Source organism: Thamnophis sirtalis, unplaced genomic scaffold (genome assembly GCF_051295495.1).
Source record: "Thamnophis sirtalis isolate CommonGarterSnake01/CBP01778 unplaced genomic scaffold, rThaSir2_p1.2 scaffold_4, whole genome shotgun sequence".
In the NCBI taxonomy this organism is placed as follows: Eukaryota; Metazoa; Chordata; class Lepidosauria; order Squamata; family Natricidae; genus Thamnophis; species Thamnophis sirtalis.
In genome coordinates this window covers 137,464,914-137,483,221 of record NW_028261384.1, presented here as the reverse complement: position 1 = coordinate 137,483,221, position 18,308 = coordinate 137,464,914, and the positions used below count along the sequence as shown (strand labels likewise).

Below are 18,308 nucleotides of genomic sequence, written 5' to 3'. Positions count from 1 at the left end.
CACGAAAGGGAAAGGAAAATTAGAATAGAATAGAATAATATATATGGAATGGAATGGAATGGAATAGAATAATATGTATGGAATGGAATAGAATAATATATATGGAATGGAATGGAATGGAATAATATACAGTATATAGAATGGAATGGAATAGAATAGAATAATATATATGGAATGGAATGGAATAGAATAATATATATGGAATGGAATAGAATAAAATAGAATAGAATAATATATATGGAATGGAATGGAATGGAATGGAAGGGAAGGGAAGGAAAGGAAAGGGAAGGGAAAATTAGAATGGAATCGAATAAAATAGAATAGAATCCTTTATTGGCCAAGTGTGATTGCACATGTCTTTGGTGCATAATGCTCTCAGTGTACATAAAAAGACAAGATACATTCATCATGAATCATAAGGTACAACACTTAATGATAGTCATAGGGTACAATTAAGCAATCAAATCATACTAGAAAACTATCAATATAAATTGTAAGAATACAAGCAACAAAGCTACAGTCATGCAGTCATAAGTGGGAGGAGATGGGTGATAGGAATAGTAATAGTAATCCATTCTTAGTAACTTTATAAGTTTCCATGTTTATGGGGTGGGTCCTCTGAAGCAGGTTCACATAAACTCAAGGCTCTACTACATTCAACTGGGGCTGAGAATTTAGATATTTTAGAACAATTCTGTATTGTCCGTGCCTGTGTGTACCTTCAAATAAGTCTTGGCTCCTGGCAACCAGAGGGACAAATATCTGCTTTCCTTGGCAACATTTTCAGAAGTGCTTTGCCATTGCCTGCTTCCTAGGGTGGGGAGAAAGTGGCTGGCCCAAACCAACCCACCTGGCTTCTTAAGCTAAAGCAGGACTTGAACTATTGGTCTCCTGGTTTTTAATCTTAACTAGTGCACCAGGAACACAGTGGATCAAGTGATTGGAACCAGAGGTGGGATTAGACAGGTTTTTACCAGTTCTGGAGAAGCAGAATTTTTGAGTAGTTTGGAGAACTGGCAAATACCACCTCTCACTGGCCCTGCCCCATCTATTCTCTGCCTCCCAAGTTCCAGCTGATTGGGAGGAAATGGATATTTTGAAGTAACCTTCACCTGGAGTGGGGTGGGAATGGATATTTTACAGTATCCTTCCCCTGGAGTCAGGTGGGAACGGAGATTTTACAGTATCCTTTCCCTGGAGTGGGGAGGGAATGGGAATTTTACAGATTCCTTCCCCTGGAGTGGGGAGGGAATGGAGATTTTACAGTATCCTTCCCCTGGAGTGGAGAGGAAATGGAGATTTTACACTATCCTTCACCTGGAGTGGGGTGGGAATGGAGATTTTACAGTATCCTTCCCCTGGAGTGGGGAGGGAATGGAGATTTTACAGATTCCTTCCCCTGGAGTGGGGAGGGAATGGAGATTTTACAGTATCCTTCCCCTGGAGTGGGGAGGGAATGGAAATTTTGCAGTATCCTTCCCCTGGAGTGTGGAGGGAATGGAAATTTTGCAGTATCCTTCCCCTGGAGTGGGGAGGGAATGGAGAATTTACAGTATCCTTCCCCTGGAGTCAGGCGGGAATGGAGATTTTACAGTATCCGTCCCCTGGAGTGGGGAGGGAATGGAAATTTTGCAGTATCCTTCCCCTGCATGCACACCAATCCATGCCCACAGAATTGGTAGTAAAAAAAATTGAATTTCACCACTGATCCCCAGGCAACGTTTCATTTCATTTCATTTCATTTCATTTATTGAATTTCTAGGCCACCCAATCCCGAAGGACTCTGGGCGGCTTACAGAAATGAAAAATTATTTTAAAAAAAGAAATAAAACAATGAGACACAACTAAGTTAAGAAAAAGCACAACATACACCCAATCAGAGAGGGGCCGGACCTCAATCAAGAGGTCAACGGCCCCAGGCCTGCCAGAAAAGCCAGGTTTTAATAGCTTTGCGGAAGGCCATGAGAGTAGGTAGGGCCCGGATCTCTGGGGGCAGCTCATTCCATTGGGCCGGAGCGGCAACAGAGAAGGCCCTACTCCTAGGTGTCACCAGCTGGCATTGTCCCGCTGAAGGCACCCGGAGAAGGCCCATCCTGTGCGATCTTATTGGTCTAAGGGAGGTATGTGGCAGAAGATGGTCTCGCAGGTATCCAGGTCCTAGGTCATGTAGGGCTTTAAAGGTGATAACCAGCACCTTGAATCGTGATCAGAGACCAATGGGAGGCCAGTGCAGCTCGCGGAGGATAGGTGTAGTATGGGTGTACCTTGGTACACACAATACCGCTCGTACGGCTGCATTCTGGACTAATTGGAGTCTCCAAACACTTTTCAGGGGCAGCCCCAAGTAGAGCGCATTGCAGTAATCCAGTCTTGAAATGATGACGGCGTGAGTGACTGTCTGAAGTGCCTCCCGGTCCAAATAGGGCCGCAACTGGTGCACCAGGCAAACCTGGGCAAAGGACCCCCTGGTCACAGCCGACAGGTGATGTTCCAAAGTCAGCTGCGGGTCCAGGAGGACCCCCAAGTTGCGGACCCTCTCTGAGGGGAGCAAATTTTCTCCTCCCAGGCTTAAGGACAGACTAGATGGACTGTCATTTGGGGGCAGCATCCACAGCCATTCGGTCTTGTCAGGATTGAGCGCGAGTTTGTTCACTCCCATCCAGACCCTAACAGCTTCCAGGCACTGGTACATCACTTCCACTGCTACACTGAGTTGTCAGGGGGTGGACAGATACAATTGAGTGTTGTCCGCGTACTGGTGATATTTAATCCCGTGCCGGCGAATGATCTCACCCAGTGGCTTCATGTAGATGTTAAATAGGGGGGGGGGACAGGACCGACCCCTGCGGCACCCCATAATTGAGGGGCCTAGGAGTCGACCTCTGTCCTCCCACCAACACCGACTGCGACCTGTCGGAGAGGTAGGAGGAGAATCACCGTAAAACGGTGCCTCCCACTACCACCTCCTCCAGCCGTCGCAGAAGGATACCATGGTCGATGGTATCGAAGGCCGCTGAGAGGTCAAGGAGCACAAGGACAGAGGAATGCCCTCTGTCCCTGGCCCGCCAGAGATCATCAGTCAGTGCGACCAAAGCGGTTTTGGTGGAGTAACCAGGCCTGAAACCAGACTGAAAAGGGTCTAGATAATCTGCTTCATCCAAGGTCCGTCGGAGTTGGAGGGCCACCACGTTGATGTCACTGGCTAATCCTTTCAACCTCGAACTGCCTGGGTCCTTGTGACTTAATTGGAAAACAAAAACCCCAGTACAGAAAACTGGCACAGGAATAATGCTTAGAGCAGGACAAATGTGGACCAGAAAGTCTGAAACAACAGGATGATAGACAAAGATATTGGAACAAACTCTTCAGATGCTAAGCAAGGTTGGCTTTTGGTAGGCATCCATTGTACATATATCATGCCTATTTGGATCGGAGACCTGTCTTCTCTTGAGGAAACAATTTCATATGTGTCCATAAGTTTAATTTGGTGGAATTGATTTGATGACACATGATTTACAAGAATATATTTTTCTTCCAGATTCCAGCAACGTCTGCTCCATCTGTGTGAATCCACCAATTGGTCTTGGATAGTCCAGGACAGAGAGAGTCTCCAGGTCCTTTCTTTTGAAGATGGAGTCGTAGACCCAACCCAATCTTCCCCATTGGTCTTCTACTGGATCATGTTCTTGTAATTAGGGGAAGTTGGTTTCTTCTTCAGTTGCATCATTGTTGAAAAAAGCCATTTCACCTATTGGGAAACAGTGAAAACAAAAAAAATGTTGGGTTCGAAGTTGGTGGAGAAGAATAATTGACACATTCTTTCACAAAGAATTGGTTCTGTTTGTTACTAATACTTCTTTCCTTCCCAATGTCAGCATTCCAAGTATCATGTAGAATTAAATCAGAGTCCAAGGCAAAACGATCCTTAAAGTTCCAATTTAATAAGTCAGACATCTTAGCACATCTGTGTAATCCCAATTCTGGAAATTACATCAGAATCCCACCCAGTTAAAGTTCATGATCTTGTCCCCACACCCACAGTCCATCACATGGTCCAACCTTCTTCTTCCACGCTGGCGTCTCCACCCAGCTGCTTCCGGTCAGGTGCAAAGGTGTGGAGACAAAGGATGATCTTGGTCTTCTAGAAAAGAATGACAACAATACATTCCATCATCCTACTCCTGTCTATTCCCCCCTCCCATCAACTATACTAATGAAACAGCATAATGAAATAAGAGAAAGTGTGGCAAGCCAAAATTCTAAAAGGAATATAATTGCAGGCCCTTTCTTGCAATGAGTAGGAGAAAAGGTTAAATTAATTATTTCATTTCCCACCTCAACTTCTATTCTGCAAAGTTTTTAATTTTATTCTTCTTGACTTGACCAGGGATGGGATTCAGCTGGTTCGAGTGAACCAGAGGGTAATTTTACATCTGGTTTGCTGAACCAGAAGTTTCAAGGACTGGCTGGCCCCACCCACCCCTCCACTCCCAGGAGTCTCCATGAGGGCTCTTTTGGATACCAGGTAAGTACAGGGCCCACACAAAGGCTCTGGGAGGGGGAAAAACAGGCATCCCAGAAGTTGCAGAAGTCCAAAAATTGGCCCGTTTCCAGCCTCTGGAAAGCCTCCGGAATCAGGAGTCCATTTTTGCCCTCTGTAGTATAGGAGACCGAGTGTGCCCTGCCCAGCATGGCCACGCCCACCCAGCAACCAGGTAGAGAACCAGTTGGTAAAATTTTTGAATCCCACCCCTGGACTTGACGAATTGTTTCCTTCACTTCATCTCATTTTTTAAATTTTTTAACAGTATCTGTGAGGAAAGGGAAAGAATACAGCTGGTGCTTAGGCTGTATAGATATTCCCTATTTTGGCTGTGGCTTTTAAAACACTTCTCGAGTTCCCTAAGGTGTTTAAAAAGAGAACATTCCTAAGTACACGGGGGAATAATCTTACTAATTTTATTGCAATGAAATTAAATCAAGCTTAGTTTAGCTACTAAGGCAGTCTGGAAGTTCTCAGCTGCTTTTGGAGCTAGACAGCAGTGAGTCAGAGGAACAGCTGGAGCCTGTTCCCAGTGTGTGCATGCGCAGAGCTGCCAGGAGAAGGAAACAGCTAAGAAACAAGGGTCGACTTGGGAGTAAAGCCATAGATGGACGGTGAATGGCCCCCTCCCATAGGGAACAAAGTGGAGCGAACGGGAAGGGGAGTTTGCTGGAGACCAGAGGTGGGTTCATACCAGTTTGCACCTATTCGGTAGAACCGGTTCGTAAAATCTATTGAACCGGTTAGAAGAGGTTTCACCAGTGGACCCAGAAAGCAGGCCACACCTACACAAGAGGTTCCAAATTTTTTTGAAACCCACCACTGGTCCTTGGATATGATTATTCTACACTATCATGCTCATATTTATAAAACTCAGTGCCTCTGTGAAAGGTAAGGATGACTACTGCATTTGTGGTGCAATCAGAACATTGCGTGTGTTGAAGTTGTTTTAACGCAAACCAAAGATGCCTTTTAAAAAACAAGTTTACATCCTATTCTTATGCATGACAGTGCTGTGTGTGAGGTAATTTAAGGTGGTTCTGACAAGTGTCATCAGCATCTTCATATCCAGTCACATGGGTGGCAAGCCACTCCCATCTGGTCACATGGGCAGCAAGCCACTCCCACGAAGGAGGCCACACCCACAGAGTAGGTTCAAACAATTTTTGAAACCCACCACTGCTGGAGACAATTAGTTCAATTCATTAGGGTGAAGATCTGTTCCTGACTCCTTGCCAAGTAATTGCTGCTACAGCATGGTGTTTCGAAGATATCGGCCTGGCAACTCTCCAAGCCTGATAAAAGTGTGCAGTTGTGAAATATCCTGAAAGACTGTTTGCGGGGACTTTGCTGGAGAGGAATTCCCTTTAATCAACATAAAAGAGGAGTCTGCGTCAAGATCTTGGGAAGCCTAGTTCAGAAATCAAGCCAGGGTAGATGCATGAAAACCACACTCCACCCTCACGGTATTGTAATAAACAACATGAAGAACATAAGGATCATAGAGATTAAACAGACTAACAGCCTTTCTAGTCCAGTGTTCTGTTTTGATGGTGCGACTACTTTAACAACACTGAGAAGGCCATAAAAAGAGCTTGAACTTCATAGCACGTGTTCACCTTAAATATTGGCTAGGAAGTATATTATTCTCCTGATCATGAGAGTCCGATCCTCCCTTTGGCTTTGGTCTTTTTCTTGGTCTGGCTCTCTGCCAAATCAGCCATCAACAGGCACATAGATATAAACAACATCTACATACTATTGAAAAGAGACATCCCCTTTCTTCCTGCTCCTCATTGAGAAAGTTCTCTTCCCCCCCCCCACTTACCTTGAACATTGTTATTGTGGCACTATAAGACACACTGAAGAGGAAGAGGATGAAGAAAATAAAAAGGATGGTCCACAAATTCTCCAGTGCTTCCTCTTTCTCCAAGCTGTACCCGTTCTCCAAAGTCACAACTATCTCTGGGAAAGGAAAAATAGGAAAGATGTCACTTTCCATATGGTTCATCAACATAAAATCTCCATTGGTCCATCTCCCTCTCCCTCCTTCCCCCTCCCCCTCCCTCTCTGTCTATTTTCCCCTCTGTCTCTCTCTTTCTCTCTCTCTCTCTGTCTCTCTGTCTCTCCATCTCACCGTCTCTCTGCCTCTGTCTCTCTCTGTCTCTCTCTGTCTTTCTGTCTGTCTGTCTGTCTCTGTCTGTCTCCCTCCCTCCCTCCCTCCCTCCCTCTCTCCCTCCCTCCCTCTCTCGCTCTCTTCCCCACCTCGTACTTCTGCATAGCACTGGAAACATCATCTGGATAAATCAGACCATACAAGTTTACCTACACCACAACTATGAAGCATCTGGATAGGATTACAGTTTTTAAATGTTATTATCTTTGCAGAATTATGGGTTTTTATATTTTTTAAAAAATTTCTTTGGCCCAATGGATTATATTTCCTCCCAGTGATTCTGTCATGTTCTAGTTCATACGCACACATTCAAGATATTGACTTGTTTGTTACGGTCACTCAAACCAATGCCTGCTTATGAATCACGGTGGCACAGTGGTTAGAGTGCAGTACTGCAGGCTACTTCTGCTGACTGCCAGCTGCCTGAAATTTGGCAGTTCAAATCTCAACAGGCTCAAGGTTGATTCCATCCTTCCGAGGTGGGTAAAACGAGGACCCCAAATTGTTGGGGCAATAGGCGGACTCTATAAACCGCTTAGAGAGGGCTGTAAAAAGCACTGGAAGAAGCGCTATATAAGTCTAAGTGCTTTTGTTAGTATTATTGCTGTGAGTGCTGTGCTATTTCTTTTTTATTATTTTATTTTAATCTGGATTTGAAAAGATATAATATGAGTGGACTTAACACCGCCGCCATAATGGGTGATGATTCAGACTAGATTCCGTTTTTTTGTAATGTCAGAATTGTTTACAAGATCTGTGGGTGTCTTTATGCTCAATTTTAATTGTAACAATTTTCCTTAGTGATATCTATGAGAAATCCTCATTCTATGACCACAAACCAGAATTTCTGTTGCTGAGCAATTTCTGTTGTTAAGGGAGTCATGACTGATAGTTCTGGCTGTTTTTTTTTGTCATGGCTGTTAAGCGAATCAATGCACGTAAGGGAGTCACACGAAAATTAGTATTATGTGGTTAATCTTTGGTGAGATTCACAGCCTTTGGGAATGATTGGTAGCTCAACAGCTCGAGTCCTAACCAAGGACCTAAGAACTGTTAACATCGGAGGATATAAGCTATTCCAAGTAGGTGTTTTTTTGTAGAATCAGAATGTTCAAGTCTGATAAATTTAGAATTTCCAAATAGTGATGTAGCCCTTTAGGTATTGCTCCAAGGGCTCCAATTACAATCCGGACAATACACAATTTCTTTTTCCACAGTCACTCAACTTCAATTTGCAAGTCCCGGTACTTTGTTATTTTTTCTTGCTGTTTATCTTCAATTTGTGCATCTCCAGGTATTGCAACGTTAATGAACCATACCTTTTTCTTTTCAACTATTGTTATGTCAGGTGTGTTGTGGGCCAAGTGCCTGTCAGTCTGAATTCTGAAGTCCCACAAACCTTCTGAACCTGATGTTCCCAGTGGTTTTTGCTGTACTCAAACCCAAACTTTTGGCACAATTTCCAGTGAATGATCTTAGCAACACGGTCATGGCATTTTAGATAGTCAGTTTGTGAAATTTTGCTGCAGCCACTGATCAAGTGGTCGACTGTCTCGTCTTTCTCATTACAGAGGCGACATTTGCTGTTGGTGGTAACATGTTGAATTTTTCTCTTCATGCAGTTTGTGGCTAAGGCTTATTCTTGAGCTGCCAAAATAAAGCCTTTTGTTTCTTTTTTCAGTGCTCCTGATCTTAATCAGTTCCAAGTTAGCTTTTGGTCAGCTTTACCTTCAATTCTTTTCATGTATTGGCTATGCATAGCTTTGTTTTTCCAATTTTCAGCTCGCTTCTCAATTACTTCTTTCTTATATTCAGTTATTGACAGTTGTGTTTAAAAGGCCCCCTTTATTTACTTCCTTAATCATTGGTTCTTCACTTTTCTAGATGTAACCATTCAAACTGTGTTTTTCTTCTTCCACAGTCTGTTTTACTTGTAGGAGTCCTCGACCATCTTCTGCTCTTGGTAGATATAATCGGTCAATATTACTTTTAGGGTGCAAAGCATGATTCCTTGTCATAAGCTTCCTTGTTTTTCTGTCCAAATTGTCCAACTCCATCTGGGTTCAGTCAATTATTCCTGCAGAATATCGAATCAGGTTTAGGTTTAGGTTTAGGTTTATTGGGATTTATATGCCGCCCTTTTCCCTGAGGGGACTCAGGGCGGCTTACAACCACAGGGGAGGGGAAGTGCAAGGTCAAAACAAACACTTTGTGAACAAAAGAAAAATAATAAAACACAGCTTTCATTCAGCAATCAAACACTCGGGCGGGTAATTGGAAGCCTATCCCCAGGCCTGCTGGGAGAGCCAGATCTTGAGGGCTGCGCGGAAGGTCTGGGTCGTGGTGAGGGTGCGGATCTCCATGGGGAGCTCGTTCCATAGGGTCGGGGCAGCAACAGAAAAGGCTCTCCTCCGTGTGGTCGCCAGTCGACATTGACTGGCAGATGGAATTCGGAGGAGGCCCAGTCTGTGCGATCTGATTGGTCGATTTAGGGAGGTAATCGGCAGAAGGCGGTCTCTCAAGTACCTAGATCCACTACCATGGAGTGCTTTAAAGATGGTCATCATTATCCTGAAGCGCACCCGGAGACCAACAGGCAGCCAGTGCAGCTCGCGGAGGACAGGTGTAACGTGGGCGAACCGAGGTGCGCCCACTATCACTCGCGCGGCTGCATTTTGGACTAGCTGTAGTCGCCGGATGCACTTCAGGGGCAACCCCATGTAGAGCCCATTGCAGTATTCCAGTCTAGAGATCACAAGGGCTCGAGTGACTGTTGTGAGGGCCCCCCGATCTAGGTAGGGCCGCAACTGGCGGACCAGGCGAACCTGGGCAAATGCCCCCCTGGTCACAGCTGACAGCTGGTGGTCAAAAGTCAGCTGTGGATCCAGGAGGACTCCTAAGTTGCGGACCCTATCTGAGGGGTATAAAATTTGACCCCCCAGCCTAAGCGTTGGTGTATTAGCCAAATTATTGGGGGGGAAACACAACAGCCACTCGGTCTTATCCGGGTTGAGCACCAGTTTGTTAGCACTCATCCAGTCCTTAACGGCCTCCAGACCCCGGTTCATCACGTCCACCGCTTCATTGAGTTGGCACGGGGCGGACAGATACAATTGTGTATCGTCCGCATATTGATGGTATTTTATCCCGTGCCTCCGAATGATCTCGCCCAGCGGTTTCATGTATATGTTAAATAGTAGGGGGGATAGGACCGAACCCTGAGGTACTCCACATGTTAGGGGCCTCAGGGACGATCTCTGCCCCCCCACTAACACCGACTGCGACCTGTCCGAGAGGTAAGAGGAGAACCACCGCAAAACAGTGCCTCCCACTCCCACCTCCCGCAGTCGTCGCAGAAGGATACCATGGTCGATGGTATCGAAAGCCGCTGAGAGGTCAAGGAGAACCAGGATGGACGCATAGCCTCCATCTCTGGCCCTCCAGAGCTCATCGGTCAATGCGACCAAAGCGGTTTCTGTGCTGTAACCAGGTCTGAAGCCGGACTGGAAGGGGTCAAGATAGCTAGCTTCCTCCAAGGCCCGTCGAAGCTGAAAGGCCACCACTTTCTCAACAACCTTCCCGATAAAGGGAAGGTTGGAGACAGGACGAAAGTTGTTTAAGATGGCTGGATCTAACGATGGTTTCTTTAGGAGGGGTCTCACCACCGCCGTTTTGAGTACGGCGGGGAAGTGCCCCTCCCGAAGAGAGGCGGTGACAACCGCCTGGATCCAGCCATGTGTCACCTCCCTGCTGTTAGCCACCAGCCAGGAGGGACACGGGTCCAGAATACAAGTGGAGGCACTTACAGCTCGGATGGCCTTGTCCACATCCCCAGAGGCAACTTCCTGGAACTCAACCCAGAACTGATGTGGCAAATGATCCTCCTGTGTCTCAGCTGGATCTACTGCGGTGGAGTCCAAGTCCGATCGCAACCGAGCTACTTTGTCCGCCAAGAATTGAGCATAATCCTCAGCCCTACCCTGCAAGGGGTCTCCCGCATCCCTCCTATTAAGGAGGGAGCGGGTTATCCTGAACAGGGCGGCTGGGCGTGACTCGGCGGACGCAACCAAGGAAGAAATATATGATCTTTTTGCAGTTCTTAATGCTCGGACATAGTCCTTGGTGCAGGTAGTTAAGAGTGCTCGGTTTACCTCGGACCTATCGGACCTCCACTGGTGCTCTAGGCATCTCCTCCGGCGTTTCTTCTCCCGGAGTTCCTCGGTAAACCAGGGAGCTCTCCGGGATCCACTGACCCGGAGGGGCCGTAGTGGCGCAATCCGGTCGAGAGACTCCGACGCCGCCGAGTACCAGGCGGCAGCCAGAGTCTCCGCCGAACTGTGGGCGAGGGTATCAGGAATAACCCCAAGCTCCGTCTGGAACCTCAAAGGGTCCATAAGTCGCCTGGGGCGGAACCACCTGGTCGGTTCCTCCTCCCTACGGTGGGGGTTTGGCCTCCGGAAGTCAAGCCTCAGTAGGCAATGGTCTGACCACGACAGGGGTATGATCTCATTACCCCTCAGACCAAGATCACACATCCACTGCTCCGAGAGGAATACGAGGTCGAGCATGTGACCCGCTGCATGGGTTGGGCCCCGAATTACTTGGGTCAAGCCCATGGCCGTCATGGAGGCCATGAACTCCTGCGCCCCATCAGAGCGTTCACCGAGCGATGGCAAGTTGAAATCCCCCAGAACTATAAGCCTGGGGAACTCAACTGCCAGCTCGGCTACTGACTCGAGGAGCGAGGGGAGGGATGCTGCAACGCAGTTGGGAGGCAGGTACGTTAGCAGCAAACCCACTTGACCCTTGAGGTCCAACTTTATCAGCAGAGACTCACACCCGACAAGCTCCGGAGCAGGGACCCTACGAGGTAACAGAGACTCCCGGATTACAATAGCCACACCGCCACCCCTTCCCTGGGCTCTCGGCTGATGAAGCACCTGAAATCCCTCTGGGCACATCTCTACAAGGGGGACTCCTCCTTCTGTGCCCAGCCAGGTTTCAGTGAATCACAGGTATAGCCCAGGTATTTATGGCTTTTATGATGTTTCCTCCATTCAATTTGGACTTTAATATCTTGTGAATTTGTCGAATGTACTTGGCTGAAGTTAATTTCTTGACTTCATTATGCATTAAATCAGAGGCCTCTAAAATCCCAAAGTACTTGTAGCCTTCTTCTGGTTTTATTGTTATCATTTCTTCATTCTCAAGTTCTATTCCAACATCTTCTATGACCTTGCCTGCTTTGGTTGCCATTGTTGCATATTTGTCAATTCCAAACTGCATACCAATGTCTTGGTTAAATTCTTTTGTGCTTTCAATTAATAAATTCAGTTCAGCTTTTGTTTTACCAAACAGCTTCAAATCATCCATGTACACCAAGTGCGAAATTTTCAATCCTTTCTTTTCAACTTCGTATCCACAGTTCATCTTCTTCAAAATGATTATCAGTGGTAACATTGAGAATATATTATTATTATTATAGCAATAGCAATATAGCAATAGCAATAGCAGTAGACTTATATACCGCTTCATAGGCCTTTCAGGCCTCTCTAAGCGGTTTACAGAGAGTCAGCATATTGCCCCCAACAATCTGGGTCCTCATTTTACCCACCTCGGAAGGATGGAAGGCTGAGTCAACCCTGAGCCGGTGAGATTTGAACCGCTGACCTGCTGATCTAGCAGTAGCCTGCAGTGCTGCATTTAACCACTGTGCCACCTTGGCTCAACAATTATCATTGTTGTTGTTGTACAATTGTATCACAGCGGCCAGTTGTTTCGCCGGATTTGGCATTGGTTACTAGTCGGGCCCCACCCAGGGGCCTAAGACGTCGTAACGTATTTTCGTAATATGCGTGCAGATCCAAGCAGTGCGGCTTTTTGCATTTGACTGATGGTGATTTTGTCAATTTTTAACTGTTTTAAATGTAATTCCAGTGCTTTTGGAATAGCACCCAGTGTGGCCAATTACCATTATTATTATTATTATTATTATTATTATTATTATTATTATTATTATTATTATTATTATTATAACAGTATGAAATCACACCTTCCATATCTTTAGATGGTATTGGCCTTTCTTTTTCATAGTGATATAATTTATGTACTAATTTATTTGCCATACATATGTTATAATTATTTTATTTTGTTTACAATTTTATAACCAAGTAATATGATCATTATAATTTAAAACTATCAATTTATCAATTTCTCATTTATTTTGTTCTTTCTGGAGGCGGAAAAAAACTCCACATATTTATATGTGTTCCCAGCTGCTTGAGTGGAACAGTACTGTCTATTTCTTGCTTCTTTCCTTCTATTGTTTCTACCCATTTATCCATTTATCATTCATCATATATATATATATATATATATATATATATATATATATATGTATGTATGTATGTATGTATGTATGTATGTATGTATATATGTGTGTGTTTTTTTTATTTGTGCTGATAAATAAATAAAGGGAGACTAGTATAGATCTATTTCAAGCTATTTAGCTCTCATCAGCTAGCCATATATATATATATATTTTAAAATAAAATATATATATTTTAAATAACATATTTGTAATTTTTATAATGATTTGCTTCATGGAAGTGAGACTTCTCCCATTCTTAACTTAGCGTCAGTTTTCAATTTCCATGATCAAAATGTTATATGCCTGCATTCTTCACCAGATGAGGATTGGCAGATTTCTATAAAAGTGTGTCTACAACGTTTCTTTCTTTTTGGGTTGATATACTGCATATACGGTATATATATCAACCAAAAAAGAAAGAAACTTTTATATATACGTGTGTATATGTGTGTGTCTGTGTGTGTGTGTGTGTTTAATGTCTGTTGATATATATTAGTTTTTTCAGTGAACATGTTTAGTATCACCAGTTCGCCATGTCAGTGCCCATTCCACACATGTGCCCGACCCTTAGCGCATGCACTTTCTTTGTGGGTGCAACTTCCGTGCATGCGCCTGGCATCAAAAATGACTAAATAGGATGGAATAGAGCCGATTTCTGCTACCAGTGCAGGTGAACTGGTCCAAACTGGCTAAATACCATCTCTGGTGTTGTATCAATTATTTGGCAAATAATTGGTATTCCCTGAAAAAGTTGGTCCTTTGGAACTCTCCCTTACTGGACCATGAGCGTGATGCTTCTATTTATTTATTTTTTAGTTTGGATCACAGCATCCTTTTATTATAAGAGCTTCTTGAGATTCTCCCTTGAGCATCCTCTGGATTTCTTTTGGGTATTATACTGTACATGAATCCTTGATATTGAAGTGTAGATTATAGACATGGGGAGAATAATGTCGCTTTGCCCCATTTGATTGGTCCATGAAGAAACTTTGGTTATGAGGAAGTTGGCGAAGGGACATTGGCGCAGTGGTTAAATGCAGCACTGCAGGCTACTTCAGCTGACTGGAGTTCAGCAGTTTGGCTGTTCAAATCCCACCAGGCTCAAGGTTGACTCAGCCTCCCATCCTTCCGAGGTGGGTAAAATGAGGACCCAGATTGTTGTTGTGGGCAATATGCTGACTCTGTAAACCGCTTAGAGAGGGCTGAAAGCCCTATGAAGCGGTATATAAGCCTAACTATTGCTATTGCTACATTGCTGGAACTCCAATGATGGGACATTTTTTTAGTAAATAATTACAATTATATGTACTTTGGCATCTTTGACTGTTAGTTCTTGGGCTAACTGGACAACGTACAGAGAAGGGCATTTAAGAATATAGGAAAGTGGATATGGAGCAGACAGTAAAGGATCATTGTCCTTATACGTGATGGGTTCAAATCTCCACTGAACCCTGAAGCTCACCGGGTTGGAGTAGATGAATCTATTCCATTCTTTTCTCACAGCGCAGGGCTGCAGTGGGGCTAATTTGGGGTACCTCCCCCTAACCCAGCTAAATCAATTGACCGTCAGTGGGATTCATACAGAACTCCATTTTGCTGGATTATCAAAACAGTGACCCACCCAGATTCATTTGCTGAGATGGGGGAGCTGTAGAAATCCAATCAATCAATCAATCAATCAATCAATCAATCCAATAAACCAGCCTTAATCCTTAACTCTTCTTTTTCAGACAGGTTATCCCCCTTTCCCCTTCTAGATCTCAACCCTAAGGAGAAAACAAGAGAATCTGAGATATTTCTGAGATGGTTTACTTTTATTCATCCAGACGCCAAGTGAGCGAGCAGACAAATGATCATTAACAGTTTGGTCTCACAGTGCTAGAGGCAAATCTAGGATGGGTTGAAATGGAGCAGCTGGTTCATTTTTTACCCTGGGTTTTTGAGATGTTCCTCTGTGTGAACTTCATGGGGAGGGCTTCATGGACCACCATACAAGTGTATATGTCAGCCTCGTTCCAATCAGACCTGGGGATGGAAAGTCTGCTGTACTGAAGGAAGGAGTCATCATGCTTATTCTTCACAGCTGGAGTGGTCACATAGTTGTCTTCTGCCAAGGGGTTGTGATTCTTTAGCCACTGGAGATCAGTCTCTCCTGGAGCAAAATCATTTAGCATGCAGGTAAGACTCACAGTTGTGCCTGGGTTGAGCTCATCTGGGTGAGGAGGGAAGACGTAGACCTTGGGTGCCTTGCTCTTGCCTTGGTAAAGTTGGAGGGAAGAAACAGAACAATGAAAAATATTAAAAATTAGTGGCAGCAATGAATGGTTCACATCTCTTGCTAAACTCTTTTTAGCCATTTATACCACTAAACCACGGTTTTCAGGCCATTGTATGACTAGATGCAAAGCCAAGTGTGAAATTTGTTTCCCAAGTCATGGATGGTATTCACTTACTTTCTCTACCAGTTCACAAACATGAGCGTGCACCATGCACATACACGCTCAGCCTTCTGTGCATGAGCATTGATGATTGCACGCGGGGCTTGTACACATGTGCATGATTTGAAAATGGTTCACCGACAAAAGGGCGAACAACAAAACCGCGCCTGACTAAACCGCGTCGCTGACGTCATCAACAGAGCGACAACAGTGCGGAGACAGAAGCACGCTGTAAAAGTAACCCTAAACCTAAACTTAACCCCTAGCCCTAAACCTAACCCTAACCCTAACCCTTAACCTAACCCTAAACCTAACCCTTAACCTAACCCTAAACCTAACCCTAAACCTAACCCTTAACCTAACCCTAAACTTAACCCTAACCCTAACCCTAACCCTAACCCTAACCCTAACCCTAACCCTAACCCTAACCCTAACCCTAACCCTAACCCTAACCCTAACCCTAACCCTAACCCTAACCCTAACCCTAACCCTAACCCTAACCCTAACCCTAACCCTAACCCTCACCCTCACCCTCACCCTCACCCTAACCCTAACCCTAACCCTCACCCTCACCCTCACCCTCACCCTAACCCTAACCCTAACCCTAAACCTAACCCTAACCCTAAACCTAACCCTTAACCTAACCCTAAACCTAACCCTTACCTTAAGTTAAATCGGCTTTCTTTTGATGTGCTATTGTAAAGCACCCTTCTTTCTCCGCGCTGGCTGTTGTCGCCGCGTTGATGACGTCAGCGACGTGGTTTAGTCGGGCGTGGTTTTGGCGTTCGCCCTTTTGTCGGGTCACATTTGAAAACGTGCCCAAATAAGATGGCATAGAGCCGGTGTGGGTGGGCTGGCCCACCTGCGATTTCCACTACTGGTTTTGATGAACCTGTCCAAACCAGCTGAATACCACCTCTGATCTGTACTTATCCACCCAATATTTGGATTGTTGATGACGCCCCTTTTCATATCTCTAAGCTTGCATCACACACCATATGTCACAGAGATTGTCCTACAATGCCTCGGCACAAATGAAGACAAGTCGGTTAGTCCCGCCCTGAGGGGGAACAATGTAGCTTCCTTCTTACCTCCGGTCTTGGAAATGGTCTTTGTGACAGGGGTAACAAAGGATGGATGTTCAACCACACAGGTGAAAGTCTCTCCCGATTCCCAGTGTTGAGTGAAGACGTTGAGGCGACTGACAATAGTGTAGGTACCATTTGGTTCTTCTGTCGTTTCCATTGGTTCAGTATGCAGGGGTTCATTACTCTCCCGAGACCAGGTAATTTTCAACCCTTCTTCATTTTGTAGATTGTTGACAACACAGCTGATCTTGCTATTTCTATCAAGGTACAAGGATCTTGGTGTTGGGGGCAGAACATACACATTAATACCTCCAGCGGGACAACCGCTTCCACCTAAGGATAAAAAAATGAATGTCAGTTCCCTCGTCAACTCTCATTTCTTCTCTACCTAACAGGCTCTTGACCTGATCTATACAGGAGCTGCTTTTGAGTTGAGGAAATATAAGCCAACAGCAGTAGCACTTAAACTTATGTACAATTTCATAGTGCTTTAACGGTCCTCTCTAAGTGATTTGCAGAGTCAGCATATTGCCCTCAACAATCTGGGTTCTCATTTTATTCGCCTCAGAGGTCCGGTTGGGATTCCACCAGTTTAACAACTGGTTCACTGAGCGCATGATTTGCGCATGTGCACAGTTAACAGAAAACTCACCTTCTGCATTACTGCTGGCAAGGAAAACAGCTGAGGTGCGGCAATCCACTTTGCCACGCCGATCAGCTGTTCTTCGGAAAGGGAAATATATGTGCTTTTTCAAGAGGCAACTGGGCTTTCTGGTTTTGCTTTGAAGACCATTTGCTTCTCATCCAAGAAGCTGAAGAAGAGCTGAAGAAGCTTCCTGGATGAGAAGCGAAACATGCTCAAAGAAAAAAACCCAGAGAGTCCAGTTGAAAAAAAAAGCACATCTGGATTTCCTGTCCCTAAAGATGGTTGTCTGAGCAGGTGAAGAAGCTCTAAATTCATGAAGATTTTTTGGAAAGTATCATGGATTTCCACAAAGGTCTTATGAAAAGTTGGGCTAGCTCCTCCTTTTTTCCCCTTATTTTCATTCCACGTTCGCGTATACAAACCAGAATTTGCATAAGATCATGATTACCTTCACATTTCTTGGCTCTGCCTTTCACCTTGGTTTGCGATGCTGCATGGGTGACTTCGCAGTGATAAACCTTTCCTTCCAGCCAGTCAGCTTGGGTGATGTTGACTACGCTGGCGGTACTGAAAGTATATGTGCCAGGATTCTGCCAAGGAGGATAGGTGTATGGACGTAGCAATCCAGAGAGGCTGCCCACCTTCCAGTCAATGTTCAATTGCTTGGGGTAGAAGCCTGAAATCTGGCACCACAGCTGTATGTACCCATCTTTGGAACCGCATGAAGAGTGGAACACGTTGATCTCAGGGCCCACAGGACTATGGGTGTCAGTGCCTAAGCAGGAGGAATTAGATGACCGATTTAAGTATTGTTTAGTACTAGTTGGTTGGATGCCCATGCTTCACTATGGAATTGTGTGATCAGGCTTGATAAATTGACAGCTAAAGCTTGAACATTAACGAGTAGTAACAATCGGCCTCTCCTCTCCCCTTCTCTCCCTCAGGCTTGCCCCACAGAAGGCTCTCCCCTTCTCTCCCTTAGGTGTGCCCCACAGAAGGCTTTCCTCTCCAATCTCCCTTCTCTCCCAGTCCTCAGGCCGGATGAGT

General features: G+C 45.0%; 1 gene segment (V, D, J or C); it reads right to left on the bottom strand.

Annotated features, from left to right (window-relative positions):
• Nucleotides 1–14,884: 14,884 nt before the first annotated feature.
• On the bottom strand, nt 14,885–18,100 carry LOC148046867 (Ig gamma chain C region-like). The segment is given in 3 exon segments: nt 14,885–15,346; nt 16,619–16,948; nt 17,710–18,100. Coding segments are annotated over 3 exon segments (1,059 nt in total).
• Nucleotides 18,101–18,308: the final 208 nt, after the last annotated feature.